Source organism: Plecotus auritus (genome assembly GCF_963455305.1).
Source record: "Plecotus auritus genome assembly, chromosome: 3".
In the NCBI taxonomy this organism is placed as follows: domain Eukaryota; kingdom Metazoa; phylum Chordata; class Mammalia; order Chiroptera; family Vespertilionidae; genus Plecotus; species Plecotus auritus.
Window position 1 is genome coordinate 134,827,523 of NC_137772.1, and position 19,211 is coordinate 134,846,733.

The 19,211-nt window shown below is 38.3% G+C and overlaps 1 protein-coding gene across 5 annotated transcripts in view; it reads left to right on the forward strand.

The window, feature by feature from the left end:
• The window catches only part of CEP83 (centrosomal protein 83), a gene marked incomplete at its 3' end in the record, with an annotated part of 146,748 nt that overhangs the window by 27,894 nt on the left and 99,643 nt on the right, over nucleotides 1-19,211 (forward strand). For 4 of the 5 annotated variants that reach the window (XR_013960100.1, XM_080659724.1, XM_080659727.1 and 1 more), the window contains exons 2-3: nucleotides 16,971-17,247; nucleotides 17,985-18,135. Coding sequence is in view for 4 of the 5 variants with exons in the window: in XM_080659724.1 (XP_080515850.1) it covers nucleotides 17,075-17,247; nucleotides 17,985-18,135 (324 nt within the window). Of the gene's footprint in view, nucleotides 1-3,676; nucleotides 3,858-16,970; nucleotides 17,248-17,984; nucleotides 18,136-19,211 lie in introns of those variants that run through there. The other variant, XM_080659725.1, reaches the window with a different exon arrangement.

Sequence of the window (19,211 nt, forward strand, 5' to 3'; positions counted from 1 at the left end):
ATTGCCCTGGTAGATGTTTGTAGGCTATGTAAGGATGAAGAACACTGGGACACTATTTAGAGAGCGCTGTTAAAATAAACCAGGTGTAAAATATTTGAGACTTTGAATTAGAGGATGATGGCCTAGAAATGGAGAGGAATGGTTGAAATAAGCAGATAGATGAAGAATCAACAGGATTAATAATTTATTACTAATAGGAACTTGTGGGTGAGTTATTTGCTAAGAAATAAGGGGAGAATAGTGGGAATTGATTTTTTTTAAGGAGGCAGAAAATTTGATGCTAATTAGCTTAATTCTTGTTATGTTGAGCTTCCTTTGTAGGTGAGACTTGTGAGTAGAGTGGGAGTTATGAGCTGGGAGAGAGGTTAGGAACGTGGGTGTAAATTTGAGTGTCATTCAGATGTAATAAATGAAACTGTGAGAAAGGCAACTTGACTTCTCTTACAGAGATGGAGCAGCAGACCAAAGATTTCTCATGGTGAGGGAGAAAGGGAGCAATTACGGGATGTGAGAAAGGTCAGTGAGATAGGAGGTGATCATGGTGTTGTAGATGCTAAGAGAGATTATTTCAAAGAGATTCATAAGGTGATTGTGTGCAAACTCCATCATTAACTTTTCTGTATGTTTACTGATGTTTAGTATAATTTAGTAAACATAGTAAATTACCAATGAAAGGTAATTATAAATTATTCTCTTAATTATTAGATTAATCAAGTTTGAAATATTTAAAGTGGTATAGGTTCCCCCCCCATCCTAAAGTAGAGCATTCCTATGTAACCTTTTGTAAGTTGAAATGGTATAAAGCGAAGAAGCAGTCAATCACCTTAGGACACATCTTGCTAATGGATGCACAAAATAAATCCAAATAAAGCACAGATGTTCACAGACATTGAAATCTATGGCACCTTGATGCTGAGATGCTGAGTGTAGTTCCTTGCGAAGGGGCTTGGCAGTGCCATTCTCACTGCCTCTATAACTGTTTACCTCACTGCAAAACAAACGCTGAAACTTTCACTTTTTGCCTTTTTCGTAAAAGTGAAAATCCTCTTAGGATTTCTTTCCATTAGAGAAAACACGTACCAATGTAGGTCTTTCTTAAAAGCAAAGTGGTATAAAGCAAGAGTTTGAAAAGCAGGGGATATCAGCATTATCTGTTATTTAATTGGTAAGAAGTAATGACATCAAATTACTTTTATAGTTTATAAACCATGCATCAGTATTCTCATGTAAAGGGATTGCCAACGTTATAAATTTTGCCCCAGATGACAAAAGTAGCTTCTTTTTGCATCATTTAAAAATATTTACAATTTTAGCTCAAGTGAAGGGAATAGTGTACTTTATATTTAGTTAGTAAAGTGCTTTTGCCTGTCTAATATTGTGACATTTTTTAAAGTGTGACTTTTTTTTTGCCCTTAGTTTTCCAAATAGATTGTTGTATATGTTCATACCATCTCAACACTGTGGTTTTGTTCTTTCCTACTAGCTAAACCAGTTTTACTATATCTCTTCTGTAAAAATATTCAGGGCACATACAAGAATCAACCACGTAAGTGGAAAAACAAATCAGTGTTTCCTCTCCCTTCCTCTTTCTCTAAAAGTCAATAAGAAAATTTAAAAAGTATTTTCGAAGATAACATATACTTTAAAAAGTCTTACCACAAGGTGTCATTGTAACCTATAAAAAGAATTTCAATGTAAACATGTGCAACACCAATTTTTAAATTTTCTTGTGTTTTTAAGTCCATTTTTTTTTGTTTCAGATTTGTCGTATTTTGCAATTATCTTAAGATATATTATGTATTTAAAGGAAAAAATAAAGTAGCTCATTTCTTGAGGTCTCATATTTTTGCAAAAACATGCTTTCCACCCACAAATTTCTCGAGTGTGTGCTATAGAAATGATTGTTTGGAGGAAAGAATGAGGAGGAGTAAAAGAGGTGGACATCTAAGGAACAAAATACTTATTTTATGTCTTTGTTCTTGACAGAACCAGCTTTAGTGTTTACCCCCTTGCTGATAAAATTCCTGTGGGAGAAAGGTAGATATTTAGAGTGTTTTACCTTAATAGTATTTGTATTTACCAAGATGCTTTTGCAAAGGTCCTATGCTTTGAGTCTTTATTCATATGGAGGATTAGTGCTTGAAGTAACTGTAATCTTTGAAACAGCCTTTCTTTTGGATTCTATTTTACTTTTTAAAAACTGTCCTGATTTTCAGGTTGGTATTTTAACTAGTGATGACTTTATAATAGTTTCTATCTTATTTTTTTTTTTTTTGAGGGATAGGGGTATCAGTATTTAATAACTCCTGTTACTTCAGCCTCCAAATTCATTTCAAGACTGTTCTGTGTTGACTATCTGCTGCCACTATTTTAATTCAGGCCTTCATCATTACTTTCCTGGACTTTTAATCTCTTTTTCTCTACTTTAAAAAAAAAATTTAAATTCTTTATTGTTTAAAGTATTACATGAGCCTCCTTTTCCCCCCATTGACCTCTCCCCAGCCCCTCCTATTCCCCAGCCCATGCCCTCACCCCCCTACTGACTTGTATGCATACAAATCCTTTGGTTGACCTCTTACCCACTCACCCCCCACCATTCCTCAGAGGTTGGACAGTCTGTTTGATGCTTCTATGATTCTGGTTCTATTTTTGCTCATCAGTGTATGTTGTTCATTATATTCCACAAATGAGTGAGATCATGTGATATTTATCTTTCTCTGACTAGCTTATTTCGCTTAGCAAAATGCTCTCCAGTCCCCTCCATGCTGTTGCAAATGGTAAGAATTCCTTCTTTTTTACAGCAGCGTAGTATTCTGTTGTAGATGTACCACTCTACTTTTGATCTTCTTTTCTCTCTCTCTCTTTTACCCACTCCCCTTTCACCTCCCCAATCTATTCTCCTCACCTTGGATAACCTAGTTATTTTCCTGAGGTACAAATTGACCCTCATACTTAAAACCTTTCATTGGTTCTCTTAGACCCCAGGATACACTCCAGTGTTCTGCACATTGCCTTCAAGACCCTTCCCTACTCTATAGACTGATCTGCTACCTCCACCCCACCCCCTACCCGCAATGTTCTTTTATTTCCGTGCCTTTGTACTTGATGTGATGCTTCTTCCCTCCATCCCTTTCGTTGGATTGCCTTCTTTGTGAAGTCTTCCCTGACAACTTCTCTAGCAGAAATATTCCTCTCTGCCCATATTACTTATAAACATATTACAATGCTTTTTAGTTTTAAAATGTTCTGAATTCATTTATCATTTTGAATAAGTAGTATATCTACATGGTAAAAATATTTTGAAGTATGAAAAATATTTCATGAATAGTACTTTTATTCTTGTTCAGTTAGCAATTGTTGGTTCACATGTATGTTTCACTGACCACTGTGAAATGCTTGAGTTCCTGTACCCAAGAGAGAATATGTCCATAATACTCTGAATATGGGCAGACTCTTCCTTGCTCTGAAGTCTGCTTGATGTGGTGGTCTGTGTATTTCTGTATCTGCTTCAAAGCCCTCCTAGTATAAGTGGACCATTCAGTAAATATGGTATAGTAGCCCCTCAATAAATACTTATTACTTAAAAAAATATATATATGGTTTTAAAATTAACCCTGAGGATGAATTGTATTTCTCTTCTTCAGGCTCTGAAAATTTTATACTTTCTTTTTGGCAGATTATCAAAGAAAAAAAGAATGCTATGTTAACTCCAGTAAAAATATCAAGTGAGCCCTGGCCTGTGTTGCTCAGAGGTTACAGTATTGGCCCAAGGACTGAAGTGTCTTGGTTTTGATTCTACTCAAGGGCACAGACCTGAGTTGTAGATTCCATCACGGGCCCTAGGGCCTGTTCAGGAGGTAACCAATCTATGGTGTCTGTTTTATGAGTGTGTCCATCTCCCTCCCTTCCACTTTGTCTAGAAATTAATGGAAAAAATATTATCTAGTGAGGATTAACCTAAATAAATAAATAAATAAAATAAATCGGTGATCTTTTATCAAATTTTTAAAGTTTAACTTTTCAGACTAACACAAATCTCATGGTAATAAATATAAATCAGGATTTATTTAAAACACAGTTTCTAGAATATGTTGTTAAAATATTAGTAGTCAACCTTCATTTTGTGTTAGGATCCATATGGTAGCTTTTTCTATTTCAGGAGAAATATGGGACTGTGAGTAAAGAATACACTACAATTTTCACAAAGATATTAAGTGTTCATAAATCTTTTGAAAAGTCCCCATGTTACATGTAATAGAGCCTACACTAAGAAACATTACAATGAACTTGAAGTATGGTTTGAGCAAGAGTTGTCTTTGTTGTTCAGATCACAACTTTTCAGAGACTTTTATAATTTATTAGAGGCCCGGTGCATGAAATTCGTGCACTGGAGGGGGTGTCCCTCAGCCCAGCCTGCACGCTCTCCAACCTGTGACCCCTCAGGGGATGTCCTACTGCCTATTTAGGCCGGGCCTAAACCGACAGTCAAACATCCCTCTCACAATCCGGGACTGCTGGCTCCTAACCACTCACTTGCCTGCCTGCCTGATTGCCCCTAACCGCTTCTGCCTGCCAGCCTGATCACCCCCTAACTGCTCCCCTGCTGGCCTGATGGCCCCCAACTTCCCTCCCCTGTGGCTTAGTCCCTCCCAACTGCCCTCCCCTGCAGGCCTGGTTGCCCCCACTGCCCTCTCCTGCCGGCCATCTTGTGACAACGTATGGGCGGCCATCTTGTGGTGGCCATCTTGTGATGACTTGGGGCAGCCATCTTGTGATGACGTGGGTGCGGCCATATTGTGACGACATAGGGGTGGCCATCTTGTGATGACATGGGGTAGCCATCTTGTGAAGATGCGAGGGCGTGAAGGTCAATTTGCATATTACCTCTTTATTACATAGGATTATTATATAGGATTTTGAGGTTGATTGGTTACAGTAGCCTACTTTTCAGAATTCTTCTGTGTGAAGAAGCTGTGTAGAGGCAGACAGTGCAATTATAAGAGTAGAATAACATTTTAATTCAGAGTACTTAGTGTTTAATTGCTAACCATTTTAATATATATCTCCTTCCCTTCCTCTTTCCTTGCCCTCCTCTTTTCTTTCTAAATCACAATTATGGGGTCTGGCACCTTACCAGGGCTTTGAAGGGTTGGCTACCAGCTGCACTTCAGGTTTGGCAGGGGGTCAAGTTGTAACATTTTTTTTTTTTTTTTTTTGTATATAAGACATCTTGAATGGCCATGCAAAGGCTGTTTGGGTGTGTAGTATAGCATTCTCTCTGGATTTAAAAAAAATTCATTTCCAATGTTTTGTTTATAAGTGAAAAAGCCTGATGTAGGTTCTCCTTAGACTTTTAATGTTGTTTTTATTTTTAAATTTTTTTCAGTTTTTTTTTATTTCAAGAAAAACAATTTTAAATATAATGTTACATTATGAACCTTAATATTTCAAGAAAAACTATCTTAAATATAATACTGTTACATGCAATAAACATTAATATCTCAAGAAAAACTATTTTAAATATGATAATGTTACATGAAATAAACACCAGTTATTCAAGAAAAATGATCTTACATATAATAATACTAGAGGCCTGGTGCCTGAAGTTCGTGTACTGGGGGTAGTGACCTGCAGCCCAACCTGCAACCTCTCCAATCTGGGACCCCTCGGGGGATGTCCGATTGCCGGTTTAGTCCCGGATTGGGCCTAAACCAGCAGTTGTATATCCCTCTCACAATCCAGGACTGCTGGCTCCTAAACGCTCAACTGCCTGCCTGCCTGCCTGATTGCCCTTAACCGCTTCTGCCTGCCAGCCTGATCACCCTCTAAGCACTCCCCTTCCAGGCCAATTGCCCCCAACTGCCCTCCCCTGCTAGCCCGATCACCCCCAACTGCCCTCTCCTGCCGGCCTGGTTGCCCCCAACTGCTCTCCCTTGCTGGCCTGGTCACCCGTAACTGTCCTACCCTGCAGGCCCAGTTGCCCCCAACTGCCCTCCCCCGCTGGCTGGCCCAGTCACCCCTAACTGCCCTCCCCTGCAGGCCAGGTCACACCCAACTGCCTTCCCCTGCTGGCCTGGTCACCTACAACTGCCTTCCCCTGCTGGCCATCTTGTAACCACATGGGGGTGGCCATCTTGTGCGTGGGCGTGAAGGTCAATTTACATATTACCTCTTTTATATAGGATTACATGCAATAAACATTAATATTTCAAAAATGGAAGGATTTTAAGTATAATAATATTACCAAAACTGTACTAACATAGTATGATATCACAAAAGTTGTAGGACATGTTAAAAATCTGCAAATAACAGGATTACTTCTATTATATTCTAGTATTTCCCCCCCCCCCCCCCCACTGACTCTATTTTTGTTCAGAAGTTTATGTTGTTCATTTTATTCCACAAATGAATGAGATAATATGATATTCTTCTTTCTCCAACTGGCTTATTTCGCTTAGCATGATGCTCGCTAGGTCCATCCATACTGTTGCAAATGGTAAGAGTTCTTTCTGTTTTACTGCAGCACAGTATTCCATTGTGTAGATGTACCACAGTTTTCTAATCCACTCATCTGTTGATGGGCACTTAGGCTTGTTTCCAAATCTTAGCCATTGTATATTGTGCTGCTATGAACATAGAGGTGCATATATCCTTTCTGATTGGTGTTTCTGATTTCTTGGGATATAATCCTAGAAGTGGGATTACTGGGTCAAATGGGAGTTCCATTTTTAATTTTTTGAGTAAACTCCATACTTTTGTGAATGATCCATGTGCACTTGAGAAGAATGTATATTCTGCTGCGTTGGGTTGAAATCCTATATAATAAAAGCCTAATATGTTAAGTGTCTGGTTGTTTGGTCAGCCATTCAACCAATCAAAGCATAATATGCTAATGATATGCTAAGGCCACTCATCCACTCTCTATGACATGCACTGACCACCAGGGGGCAGAAGCTCCAACCAGTAGGTTAGCTTGCTGCTGGGGTCTGGCCTATCGGGACTGAGCAAGATGGCCGGACACGCCTGGAGCCCTCCTGCGGTCCCTCCCTGGCTGGCCAACTTCCCGCATCTCTCCCCGGCCCCGATCGTGCACTGGTGGGGTCCCTCAGCCTGGCCTGTGCCCTCTCGCAATCTGGGACCCCTCAGGGGATGTCAGAGAGCAGGTTTCAGCTCAATTCCATAGGCCAGTCCGAGGGACCCCACTGGTGAACGAATTTGTGCACCAGGCCTCTAGTGTTCCATAAATGTCTACCAAATCCATCCGATCCAGTGTGTCCTTTAGAGTCTCTGATTCCTTGTTAATTTTTTGTCTGGGAGATCTGTCCAGGGAAGTCAGAGGGGAGTTAAAAGTCTCCTACTATGACTGTATTGTTGTCAATCTCTCCATTAAAGTCCTCTAGAAGTTTTTTTTATATATTTAGGTGCACCTGTATTGGGTGCATAAATGTTTACCAGGGTTATATCCTCCTGTTGGATCAATCTCTTTAGTGTTATGTAGTGACCTTTGTCTCTTGTGATGGCCTTCATTTTAAAGTCTATTTTGTCAGATATGAATATTGGTTCTCCAGCTTTTTTTTTCTTTTCCACTTGTGTGGAAAATGTTTTCCCATCCCTTCACTGTCATCCTGTGTGTGTCTTTTGTTTTTAGGTGGGGCTCTTGTAGACAGCATATAGTTGGGTCATGTTTTTGTATCCATTCAGCTACCCTACACCTTTTGATTGGAGCATTTAATCCATTTACATTTAGAGTTATTATTGAGAGGTACTTATTTATAGCTAATTTAATTCTGTATGGTTAGGTTTCTCTCTCTGTTTCTTCTTCTCAGCAATCCCTTACAGCAATCCCTTTAGCATTTCCTGTAATGCTAGCTTGGTGGTGATGAACTCCTTTAGCCTTTTTTTTTTTTTTTCTGGGAAGCTCTTTATTTGGCTGTCTATTTTGAATGATAGCCTTGCTGGATATAGTAATCTTGGTCTCAGATCCTTGCTTTCCATCACCTTGAGTACTTCCTGCCATTCCCTTCTGGCCTGTAGAGATTCTGATGAGAAATCAGGTGTTAGCTTTATGGGAATTCCCTTGTAGGTAACAGTTTTCTTTTCTCTTGCTGCCTTTAAGATTCTCTCTTTGTCTTTAATTTTTGGCATTTTAATTATGATGTGTCTGGCGTGGGTCTGTTTGGGTTCTTCTTGTTTGGGGTTCTCTGTGCCTCTTGAACTTGTGTGACTTATTCCTTTACCAGGTTAAGGAAGTTTTCTATCATTATTTATTCAAACAATTTCTCAATTCCTTTCTCCTTTTCTGCCTCTTATGGCACACTTGCTATTTTAATATTGTTACGTTTCACATTGTCCCACCGCTCCCTTAAGCTGTCCTCCTGTTTTTTAATTGTTTTTTTTCTTTTTGGTTCTCTAATTGAGTAATATTTTCAACTCTGTCTTCTAATTCACTGATTCAATCCTCAGTTTCCCCTTATCTGCTGTGTATTCCTTCCAATGTGTTCTTTATTTGTGTTATGTCATTCTTTATCTCAGAATGTTCTTTTTTCATAGTTACTATATCTTTTTTCATATTGTTGAGCATTTTTACCATCATTACTCTGAACTCTGTTTTAGATAAATTTCTTATCTCTGCTTAATTTCTCTCTTCTTCTGGAGAATTTTCTAGTTCTTTCATTTTGAGGTTGTTTCTTTATTTCCTGATTTTGGTTGTCTGTTTGGGTTTGTGACTACGTATTAGGTAGATCCTCTACACCTCTCAATCTCTATCTAGGGCAGGAGAGTGTTAAAAGCTGTTTCTGACTAATTGGATCAGGCAAAGACTCAAAGCCTCCAGACTAATAGGATTCTGACTTGATTTGCCCCAGGCAACTATCCTCAGTTGTGGTGAGAGTTTTTTCAACAGAGTGGGGCAGTTGCTTCTGCCTGGAGGCTAATTGTTACTTTTAATCTCTTAAGTGGCTTCAGCTCAAGGTGTTTTCCAATAGGGTGTATCAACTCTCTTCCCCCCAGGCAAGGCAGATGTCTATGTGGGAAAGATGTCCTCCTTCACTGTGTGAGGGAATGACTCAGCCCAGGAAACTTGGGGTGTCTGCCTTCTGAGCTCTGTCCCCTGAGTTCCCAGTCCTGGGTTCTGCTCTTACAACTCCAGTCCACTTCACCCTCCCTGTGCCAGAGCACAAGGTGGGTGGCTCCACAGGGAGTTTTTGTGCTTTGGCCCTTCAAGAGGGTGCCCAAACTTTCAGCTGCTACTCCCTGGCAGACAGCACCCCACGGCTTTTCATAGTTAGATGGTATATAGGTACCCTCCTTAGATCTGGTACTCTCTGCTGAGGAGCCCAGCTTCAGGATTAGTTCCCAGAGTTCTCATTGGCACCCCCCCACACCTGAGATATCTCTCCGGGACTTCAGTTGCCGTCTGTGGGTGCCTGGCCAGCCCTTTTGCGCCTCCTACCAGTCTCTATGCGGTCTCCACCTTTGGTCCTTGGATATCTGGATTCTCTCTTGTGAGTTTTCTGTTGACTATTCAGGAAGTCTTTCCGTATTTCAGTTGTAATTACAGCTTGTTCCTGGGAGCATGTCTGTGCAGTATCCTCCTACTCTTCCACCCCATAATGGTTTTTAATACACAAATAATCCCTGTATTCATAGAATTTACAATCTTATATTGATACATCATTACAAATATAAATGTAATATTGAAAACATGGTAAATGCCGGTGAGGAGACAAAGTCATGGAGGCTAATCATGGGTCAGGATGTCTGAGTTTAAATCTTTAATGTTGTTTTTGAAAACAACATTCACAATGGGCATGTAGTATTTAAAGCATTGTTTTGAAATGTTCAAAGGCCTAGCATGTACTTTATAATGGAATGTGTTTTGGAAGCTTTCCCCTGAGTATCAGCAGCTGTGCTTTTAGAATATTTTGAGTTGTTATTTTGGGGGGCAGACCATTGTTTAAAAAACACAGTTCCTGTGCAAAAGAAAACGTCATATGTAGGTCTGTAGAGCTGGGACTATTGAAAAGAAATAGTAGGAAGGACATGTGGGTGTAGTTACATGATAGTAAATTGTGATAGAAATTTTGGTTTTGGGTAAAATTCATTATGAAAAAATTGGCTGAAGAGAGAAAGGGAGTATATTAGTTACCTATGGCTACTGTAACAAATTATGACATACCAGTGGATTAAAATAACAAAAATTTATTCTCTCAATTTGAAGATCAGAAGTCTGAAATCCAGGGCTGCACTCTCACCAAAGGCTCTAGGTAGAATCTTTTCCTTGGGTTGTGTCTGTATCCATCTGATTTCTACCTTACTGGTCACATTGCCTCTTCTTCAGTCTCAAAACTCCCTCAGCCGCTCTTTTAAAAGGATACATGTAATTGTATTTAGGGTCCACCCTGGATAAAATCCTCCTTTTAAGAGCATTAATTTAGTCACTTTTTGGGGACATAGAAGGTAATATTCATGGCTACAGAGGCTAGGAAGTGATATATATCTTTTGGTGGGTCAGCATTGTGCCCAATACAGTCTGGAAACCTCAGTTACTGCATATGGATGACAAAAATGAGTTGTGTCTGAAGTAGCATTAGAATGGTAAACATATACATTTAATATTTTTTGAGCTAATATGTGCCTGTGTTTGTTTTAGGCACTGGGATTATAAAGATGAGTAAAACATGTTTCTTGCCTTGGAGGAAGTTGCACTGAATGTATTACATATACTAAAATACAAGATAGAAGACAGAATAATTACCTGTATGTTTGGGAGAGCCTGGAAGTTCTTCATGAAGAAAGTAATGCATTCCTGAGCTGGGTTTTGAAGGCTGACTAGGAATGTACTAAAGCAGAGTGCAGAAGAATGGAAAAAGCCAGGAAATTATTATTAGCAAAGACATGGGAGTGGATAACAAAAGTGTGTGCTCAGGAAGCGACCAGTAGTCAGTGCAGAGAGATAAATTTTAGATTTGTTTTTCTTTCTAATATACAAATAGCTATCTCAGATTTTTTTCTGTTTCTTTTTTTTTACATTTTTAAATTTAAATTCTTTATTGTTTAAAATACTACATAAATCTCCTTTTCCCCTCATTGACCACTCCCCCACCGCCTCCACACCCTTGTGTCCATTGGTTATGCACATATGCATGCATACAAATCCTTTGGTTGATCTCTTACCCCCTCACCACCTGCCTTCCCTCATAGGTTGGACAGTCTGTTTGATGCTTCTATGACTCTGGTTCTATTTTTGTTCATCAGTTTATGTTGTTCATTATATTCCAAAAATGAGTGAGATCATGTGATATTTATCTTTCTCTGACTGGCTTATTTCGCTTAGCATAATGCTCTCCAGTTCCATCTATACTATGCAAATGATAAGAATTCCTTCTTTTTTACTGCAGCACAGTATTCCATTGTGTAGATGTACCACAGTTTTCTAATCCACTCATCTGTTGATGGGCACTTAGGCTGTTTCTAAATCTTAGCTATTGTAAATTGTGCTGCTATGAACATAGGGGTGCATATATCCTTTCTGATTGGTCGTTCTGTTTTCTTGGGATATATTCCTAGAAGTGGTATTACTGCGTCAAATGGAAGTTCCTTTTTTAATTTTTTGAGGAAATACCAACATTTTTTCCACAGCGGCTGCACCAGTCTGCATTCCCACCAGAAGTGCAAGAGGGTTTCTTTTTCTCTGCATCCTCTCCAGCACTTGTCATTTGTTGATTTGTTGATGATAGCCATTCTGAAAGGTGTGAGATGGTACCTCATTGTTGTTTTGATTTGCATCTCTCTGATGACTAGTGACTTTGAGCAGGTTTTCATATGTCTCTTGGCCTTCCTTATGTCTTCTTTAGAAAATACACAGGGATTATTTGTGTATTCCATGTCTTTGCTAATGGACCTATCTATTTAGGTCCATTGCCCATTTTTTGATTGGATTGTTTATCTTTTTATTAAGTTGTATGAGTCCCCTATAAATTTTGGAGATTAAACCCTTATCCGAGATAACATTGGCAAATATGTTCTCCCATGCAGAGGGCTTTCTTGTTGTTTTGTAGATGATTTCTTTTGCTGTGCAGAAGCTTTTTATTTTGATGTAGTCCCATTTGTTTATTTTCTCCTTAGTCTCCATTGCCCTAGAAGCTGTATTGGTAAATATATTGCTATGACATATGTCTGCTATTTTGCTGCCTATGGCTTCTTCTAGGCTTTTTATGGTTTCCCATCTTATGTTTAAGTCCTTAACCATTTTGAGTTTATTTTTGTGTATGGTGTAAGTTGGTGGTCTAGTTTCATTTTTTTGCATGTATCTGTCCAATTTTCTCAACACCATCTATTGAAGGGACTGTCTTGACTCCATTGTATGCTATTGGCTCCTTTGTCAAATATTAATTGAGCATAATGCCTTGGGTTGAACTCTGGGTTCTCTGTTCTGTTCCATTGGCTTATATGTCTGTTCTTGTGTCAGAACCAGGCAGTTCTGACAACATTGGCTTTGTAGTATAGCTTGATATCTGTTATTGTGATCCCTCCATCTCTGTTTTTCTTTCTCAAGATGGCTGCAGCTATTTGGGGCATTTTTTTTTATTCCAGACGAATTTTTGGAGGGTTTGTTCTACGTGTTTGAAGTATGTCATTTGTATTTTAATGGGGATTGCATTGAATCTATAGATTACTTTGGGTAGTATGGACATTTTAATGATGTTGATTCTACCAATCCATGAACACGGTATATTCTTCTATTTGTTTATGTCTTCCTCTATCTATTTTTCAGTGTCCTATAATTTTCTGAGTACAGGTCCTTTACCTCCTTGGTTAAATTTATTCCTAGGTATCTTAATTTTTTTGGTACAATGGTAAATGGGATTGTTTTTTTAAATTTCTCTTTTTGTGAGTTCATTATTGGTGTATAAAAATGCCATAGATTTCTGGGTGTTAATTTTGTATCCTGCTACATTGCCAAATTCATTTATTAGGGCTAGTAGTTTTTTGATGGAGTCTTTGGGGTTTTCTATGTATAGTATCATGTCATCTGCGAATAATGACAATTTTACTTCTTCTTTTCCAGTTTGGATGCCTTTTATTTCTTCTTGTTTGATCACTATGCCTAGCCCTTCCAGTACTATGTTGAACAGGAGTTGTTCCTGTTCTTAGGGGAAATGATTTTAGTTTTGCCCATTGAGTATGATGTTGGCTGTAGGTTTGTCATATAGGGCTTTTATTATGTTGAGGTATGATCCTTCTATTCCCAATTTACTGAGAGTTCTTATCAGGAAAGGGTGTTGGATTTTATCAAATGCCTTTTCTGCATCAATTGATATGATTATGTGATATGATTATGTGATTTTGTCTCTCAGTTTGTTTTTGTGATGTATTACGGTTATTGATTTGCGGATATTGTATTATCCTTGTATCCCCGGAATAAATCCCACATGGTCATGGTGTATGATCTTTCTAATGTAATGCTGGATCCGATTTGCTAGAATTTTGTTGAGGACTTTAGTATCTATGGTCACCTGTATTTCTCTTTTTTTGTGGTGTTTTTATCTGGTTTTGGGATTAGGGTAATGGTTGCTTCATAGATTGGGATTAGGGTAATGGTTGCTTCATAGAAAGAGCTTGGAAGTGTGCCTTCCTCTTGAATTTTTTGGAATAGTCTGAGAAGGATAGATTTTAGTTATTCCTTGAATGTTTGGTAAAACTCTCCCGTGAAGCCATCTGGCCCCAGGTTTTTGTTTGCTGGAAGCCTTTTGATGACTGCTTCAGTTTCCTCCTTAGTTATCGGCCTGTGGAGATTTTTTTATTCTTCTTGATTGAGTTTTGGAAATTGGTATTTTTCTAGGAATATGTTCATTTCCTCTAGGTTGTTTAATTTGTTGGAGTAGAGTTGTTCATAGTATTTTTTTGCAATCTTTTGTATTTCTTTGGGGTCTGTTGTTATTTCACCTCTTTCATTTCCGATTTTGTTTATTTGGGTCCTCTCTCTTTGCGTCTTGGTGAGCCTGGCTAGAAGTTCATCAATCTTGTTTATCCTTTCAAAGAGGCAGCTCTTGGTTTCATTGATCTTTTGTATTGTGCCGTAAGCTAATTCCAGCACGTCAGCAGGGCTGAATCATCTGGAATGGCTGAGGATATTTCCCCAAACTTGAAAAGGATGCATAAATGATTGCTTCCTTCCAGACAGCTGAGGGCATTTTAATCTACATGTTATTGCCTCCTACTGGCCAAACACCTGAACAGCCGTAGGCAGTTCCCCCGATCTAACAATGGATTCTGTATACTAAACCTTGGCCTTTGATGTGTATATATACTTTGCCTTAGGGCAATTTGTGTTAATAAAGAGCAAGGCGTCCTGAGACAGAGAAAACTTGGTTTCTTTAGCTAAGTCTTCTCTGGCCCCCCAAAATGCCTTCCAAAATTATGTTTCGTCTCTGGACTCTTTAATCATTTACAGCAGCCCCTTCTCCAGATTCCTGAACCCTTCAAGATGCTGGATTAAGACCCCCGGCATTAGTATTGTGTTGTTTTTTTGTTGTTGTTGTTCTCTATGTCATTTATTTCTTCTCTGATCTCTGTTGTCTCCTTCCTTCTGCTCACTCTGGACTTTTCTTGTTGCTCTCTTTCTAATTCTTTAAGTTGTAGAGTTAGATAATTTATTACCAGTTTTTCTTGTTGTTTTTTTAGGTAGGCCTGTAATGCTATGAACTTCCCTCTCAGGACTGCTTTCACTGTGTCCCATATGTTTTGGATTGTTGTGTTTTCATTGTCACTTGTTTCCAAGATGTTTTTAATTTCTTCTTTGATCTCTTTAGTAACCTAATCATTGTTTAATAGCATGCTATTCAGCCTCCGAGTGTTTGAATGTTTTTGATTGTTTTTATTGTAGTTGATTTCCAGTTTTATGCCATTGTGATCTGAGAAGATGCTTGATATGATTTCTGTCTTCTTGAATTTGGAGAGACTTTGCCTGTGACCCAATATGTGGTCTATCTTTGAAAATGTCCCAGGTGCACTTGAGAAGAATGTATATTCTGTACCTTCGGGGTGAAATGTTCTGAAGATGTCAATTAAGTCCATCTGATTTAACATGTCATTTAGGATTGCTATTTCTTTGCTGATTTTTTGTGTAAAGCATTTATCCAGTGATGTCAGTGGGGTATTAAAGTCCCCTATTATGATCATATTGCTGTTGATCTCTCCCTTGATAGCTTCGAGAAGTTTTTTTTTTTATGTATTTGGGTTCTCCTGCATTGGGTGCATATATGTTTACCAGATTTATATCCTGTTGTTGTATCAACAATCCCTTTAGTATTATGACGTGGCCTTCCTTATCTCTTGTTATGGCCTTCACTCTGAGGTCTATTTTGTCAGATATAAGAATTGCTACTCCAGCTTTTTTTTCATTTCCATTTGCCTCAAAGATATTTTTCCATCCCTCCACTTTCAGTCTGTGTGAGTCTCTTGTTCTGTGGTGAGTCTCTTGTTCTGTGGTGGGTCTCTTGTAGACAGCTATATGCTGTCATGTTTGGGTCATGTGTTCTTATCCATTCAGCTACCAGATGTCTTTTGATTGGAGTATTTGGGCCATTGACGTTTAAAGTTATTATTAATAGGTACTTGTTTGTAGTCATTTTTATTTTTTGTGCCTGTGTTCCTTCTTCCCTTTTTTCTTCTTTTTACAGTAGTCCCTTTAGCATTTCTTGCATTGCTGGCTTGGTAGTGATAAACTCCCTTAACCTTTTTATTGTCTGTGAAGTTCCTGATTTCCCCTTCATTTTTGAAAAAACCTCACTGTGGGCAGTTCTGTTAGGATATATATAGAGGCCCGGTGTACGGATTCGTGCACATTGAAAGGAAATTAATTAGAAGAAATATTTTAGAGGCTGGGAGTTACCACCGGAGGTTGGCTTCAGGGCGTGTCTGGCCCATCTCTCCCAGTCCTGATTGGGGCTGATCAGAGCCGGGGAGGGACCACGGGAGGGCTCCGGGCCATGTCTGGCTTATCTCGCCCAGTCCCAATTGGCCAGATCCCAGCAGCAAGATAACCTACCAGTCGGAGCATCTGCCCCCTGGTGGTCAGTGCGCGTCATAGCGACTGGTAGAATGGTCGAATGAATGGTCGGACACTTAGCATATTAGGCTTTTATTACTTAGGATAGTTTTGAGAAACATTAATAATTTTAAAAGGGACAGAATTATTTTGATTTAAAATTTATTTTAATTATTTATAATAAAAATACAGTCATTATTTTTTACTTTACCATAAAACAGACATTTAGTTGTTTCATAATCCTGAGTCAGTGCTTTTGGGGATCACTGAGGTGATTTAGATTCCTCCTCTTAGCACAGTGCATAAGTTGTAGGTGGTGATCAGTGTTTATGTGTTGACTGATTCTGCATCTGAATCTGCAGTTCACCTTGTGTCAAAAGACTCTTTTCAGCATTAATTGCACTCACAGTTACATACTGAGGGCCATCTTTTCGAAGACTGTGATTCTCCCCAGCCATTTAACAAGTTTTAAGTGGCTTTCTCCCTGATTTTATGTTAGGATATGGATTTTGTACCAGAATCCACCCTTGGAGTTTAAGCCAGTAGTAGCTTTAGGAAACATCTGAATCCAGAAGTATACCTAAACTAGTTATGTTAATACTTGCAGCTGTGACCTTAATGGTCACAGAAACTTTGCATGGACGTGAAGAAAATTTGTTAAGATATTATTCAAGTTTATTTTTGAACAGTTGAAAATCTGAAAGTCATGTTTATTATAGAAATGACTAGAGGCCTGATGCACAAAATTTGTGCAAGGGCCTCAGTCCTCACCGCAGTGGCTTCGTCTGGACCGTCGTTCTGCTGTTTGGTCTAATTAACATATTAGCTCTTTATTATATAGCATAAGAAGAATAATGTGATAAAAATACAACACTGAATGAGTTCACTGATTATTAATTAAGTTTATTTCTCTGTGCAGGTATAATTTGGCCTCCCAAGATCCTGTCTTAGCAAGAAGGAAGTGGAAAATAATCTTGGAAAAACAACAACGAAGACAATAAGGAAGCCAGTACTTATTTTTACATGGTTGTCAGCTTACCTACCAATATGAACACTCTTCCCACCGTTTGTCCTCCTGGTGGAGACAGTGGGCTGACAGATTCTGTACCTGTGTTACAAAAAATGTTAATTGATGAAAGAGTACGATGTGAAAATCATAAAATTAATTATCAAACTCTGAAAACTGAACACAACAGGTAAAATACTTAAATTTGGAGGTGAGGGGCTTGCATTAAAAAAATTTTTTTTGAATGTTTGCTCTGGAACATACAGTATAATTTTAGCTTTTTGCAGTATATGCATTTAAAACTTCAATACAGTAAAATTTTTGTTTTATAATTACTTTATTCAAAACTAAGTATGATATCAAGTTGTGTTATGAATTTATAAAAGTCTTGTTTTGAAAGTAGCTAAGACATATATAATTAAATGTATCTGTGTGGCTAAATTGTTTTTTCCCCTCAAAGTAAAATTGCTTTCAGAAACTACTGCGTTAATAATTAAATGAAACTCTATAAAGAAAAGATATTTGCAGTATTATTATTTTTAATTCTCACCTGAGGATATTTTTTTCCCTTGATTTTTTTTTTTTTTAAGAGAGAATGGAAGGGAGGGAGGAGGGGGGCAGAGAGAGGGGGAGAAAGAAACATTAATGTGAGAGAGACACATTAATTGGTTGCCTCCCATTCACACTCTGACCAGGGCTGGGCATAGAGCCTGCAACCCAGGTACGTGCCCTTGACTGGGAATCGAACCTGAGACTCTGTAGGCCGATACTCTAACCATTGAGCAACCCAGCCAAGGCAATATTACAGTTTTAATAGAATATATGATATTGGTCTTCTGTAGTGTTGATTGACTTTACATAAAAAGTAATGCAGTTAGAAAACAAAGGATACACTTAAAATTGAATTCTTTTATTTTTTTAAATCAGGTTGCAAGATGAGTACACAAAGTCACAAAATGAACTCAAACGCCTGTTAAGTGAAAAGCAAACTAACCAGGAAAAATTCCAGCTACTGTTTGAAGAACTAAGAGGGGAATTATTAGAGAAAACTAAAGACTTAGAAGAAATAAAGCTGCAGGTAACAAAATGTATTTGAGTTAATATAAAAATTATCAGATGTTTTGTGGAAGTAGTTTGGTGGTATAATTTAATTTTCTTTCTTATAGTCTAGATCAGTGGTCGGCAAAGTCATTAGTCAACAGAGTGGCAATCTGCGGCTCGCGAGCCACGTGGGGCTCGTGAGCCGCAGTTTGCCGACCACTGGTCTAGATTTTTGCTACCATGTAGGGTTTAGCCATGAAACTGTTATTTATATAAATTTGTATTCTCTTACCCATTCTGATTTAAATAATATTTCACTATCAAAATAATTGAGGAAAAGACCAGTTTGAATTGATTAAAAATCCAGAATTAAATGTTTTTTAAATAATGATTTACTAATTCTCTCTTCTTTTTAAAAAAATATGTTTTTATTGCTCTGACCTGTGTGGCTCAGTTGGTTTGGATCTGTTGCCTCCTGCAAATTCTCTGGGGATCAAGCCCACAACCCAGGCATGTGCCCTGATCAGTAATCGAACCAGCCCAAGCTACTAATTTTTTTTTAAATTGATTTCAGAGAGGAGGAGAGAGGGAGAGAAAGATAGAAACATCAAAGATGAGAGAGAATCATTGATTAGCTGCCTCCTGCACTCCCCTCCCCACTGGGAATCGAGCCTGCAACCTGGGCATGTGCCCTGGCTGGGAATTGAACTGTGACCTCCTGGTTCATAGGTTGACACTCAACCACTGAGCCACCACCGCTGGGCGACTACTAATTTTCTTTTAAGTATTGTAACTGAAACTAAGCTAGTTACAATAGTGTGTGTTTTTTTAACTTTTTTAAAAAACACTGTAAAAACAATATGTACACATAATTTATGTGCATAATGTAAGGTAAATGTAGTCTCTAAAGCAAAAGGTAGTTGGTACTAAAGTACTGACTACAGTTTCTTTAGTTCCTTTTTTACACTGTTTTTCATTTGCCTAGAAAGTAGAGCAAGGGCAAACTTCAGCACCAAACATACTTACTATATATTTCAAATTAGTAGGTATTACTAGTGGTATTTTCCTACATTCATTGAATCTCTGATAGGACCAGCTGTGTATTTCTGCTTA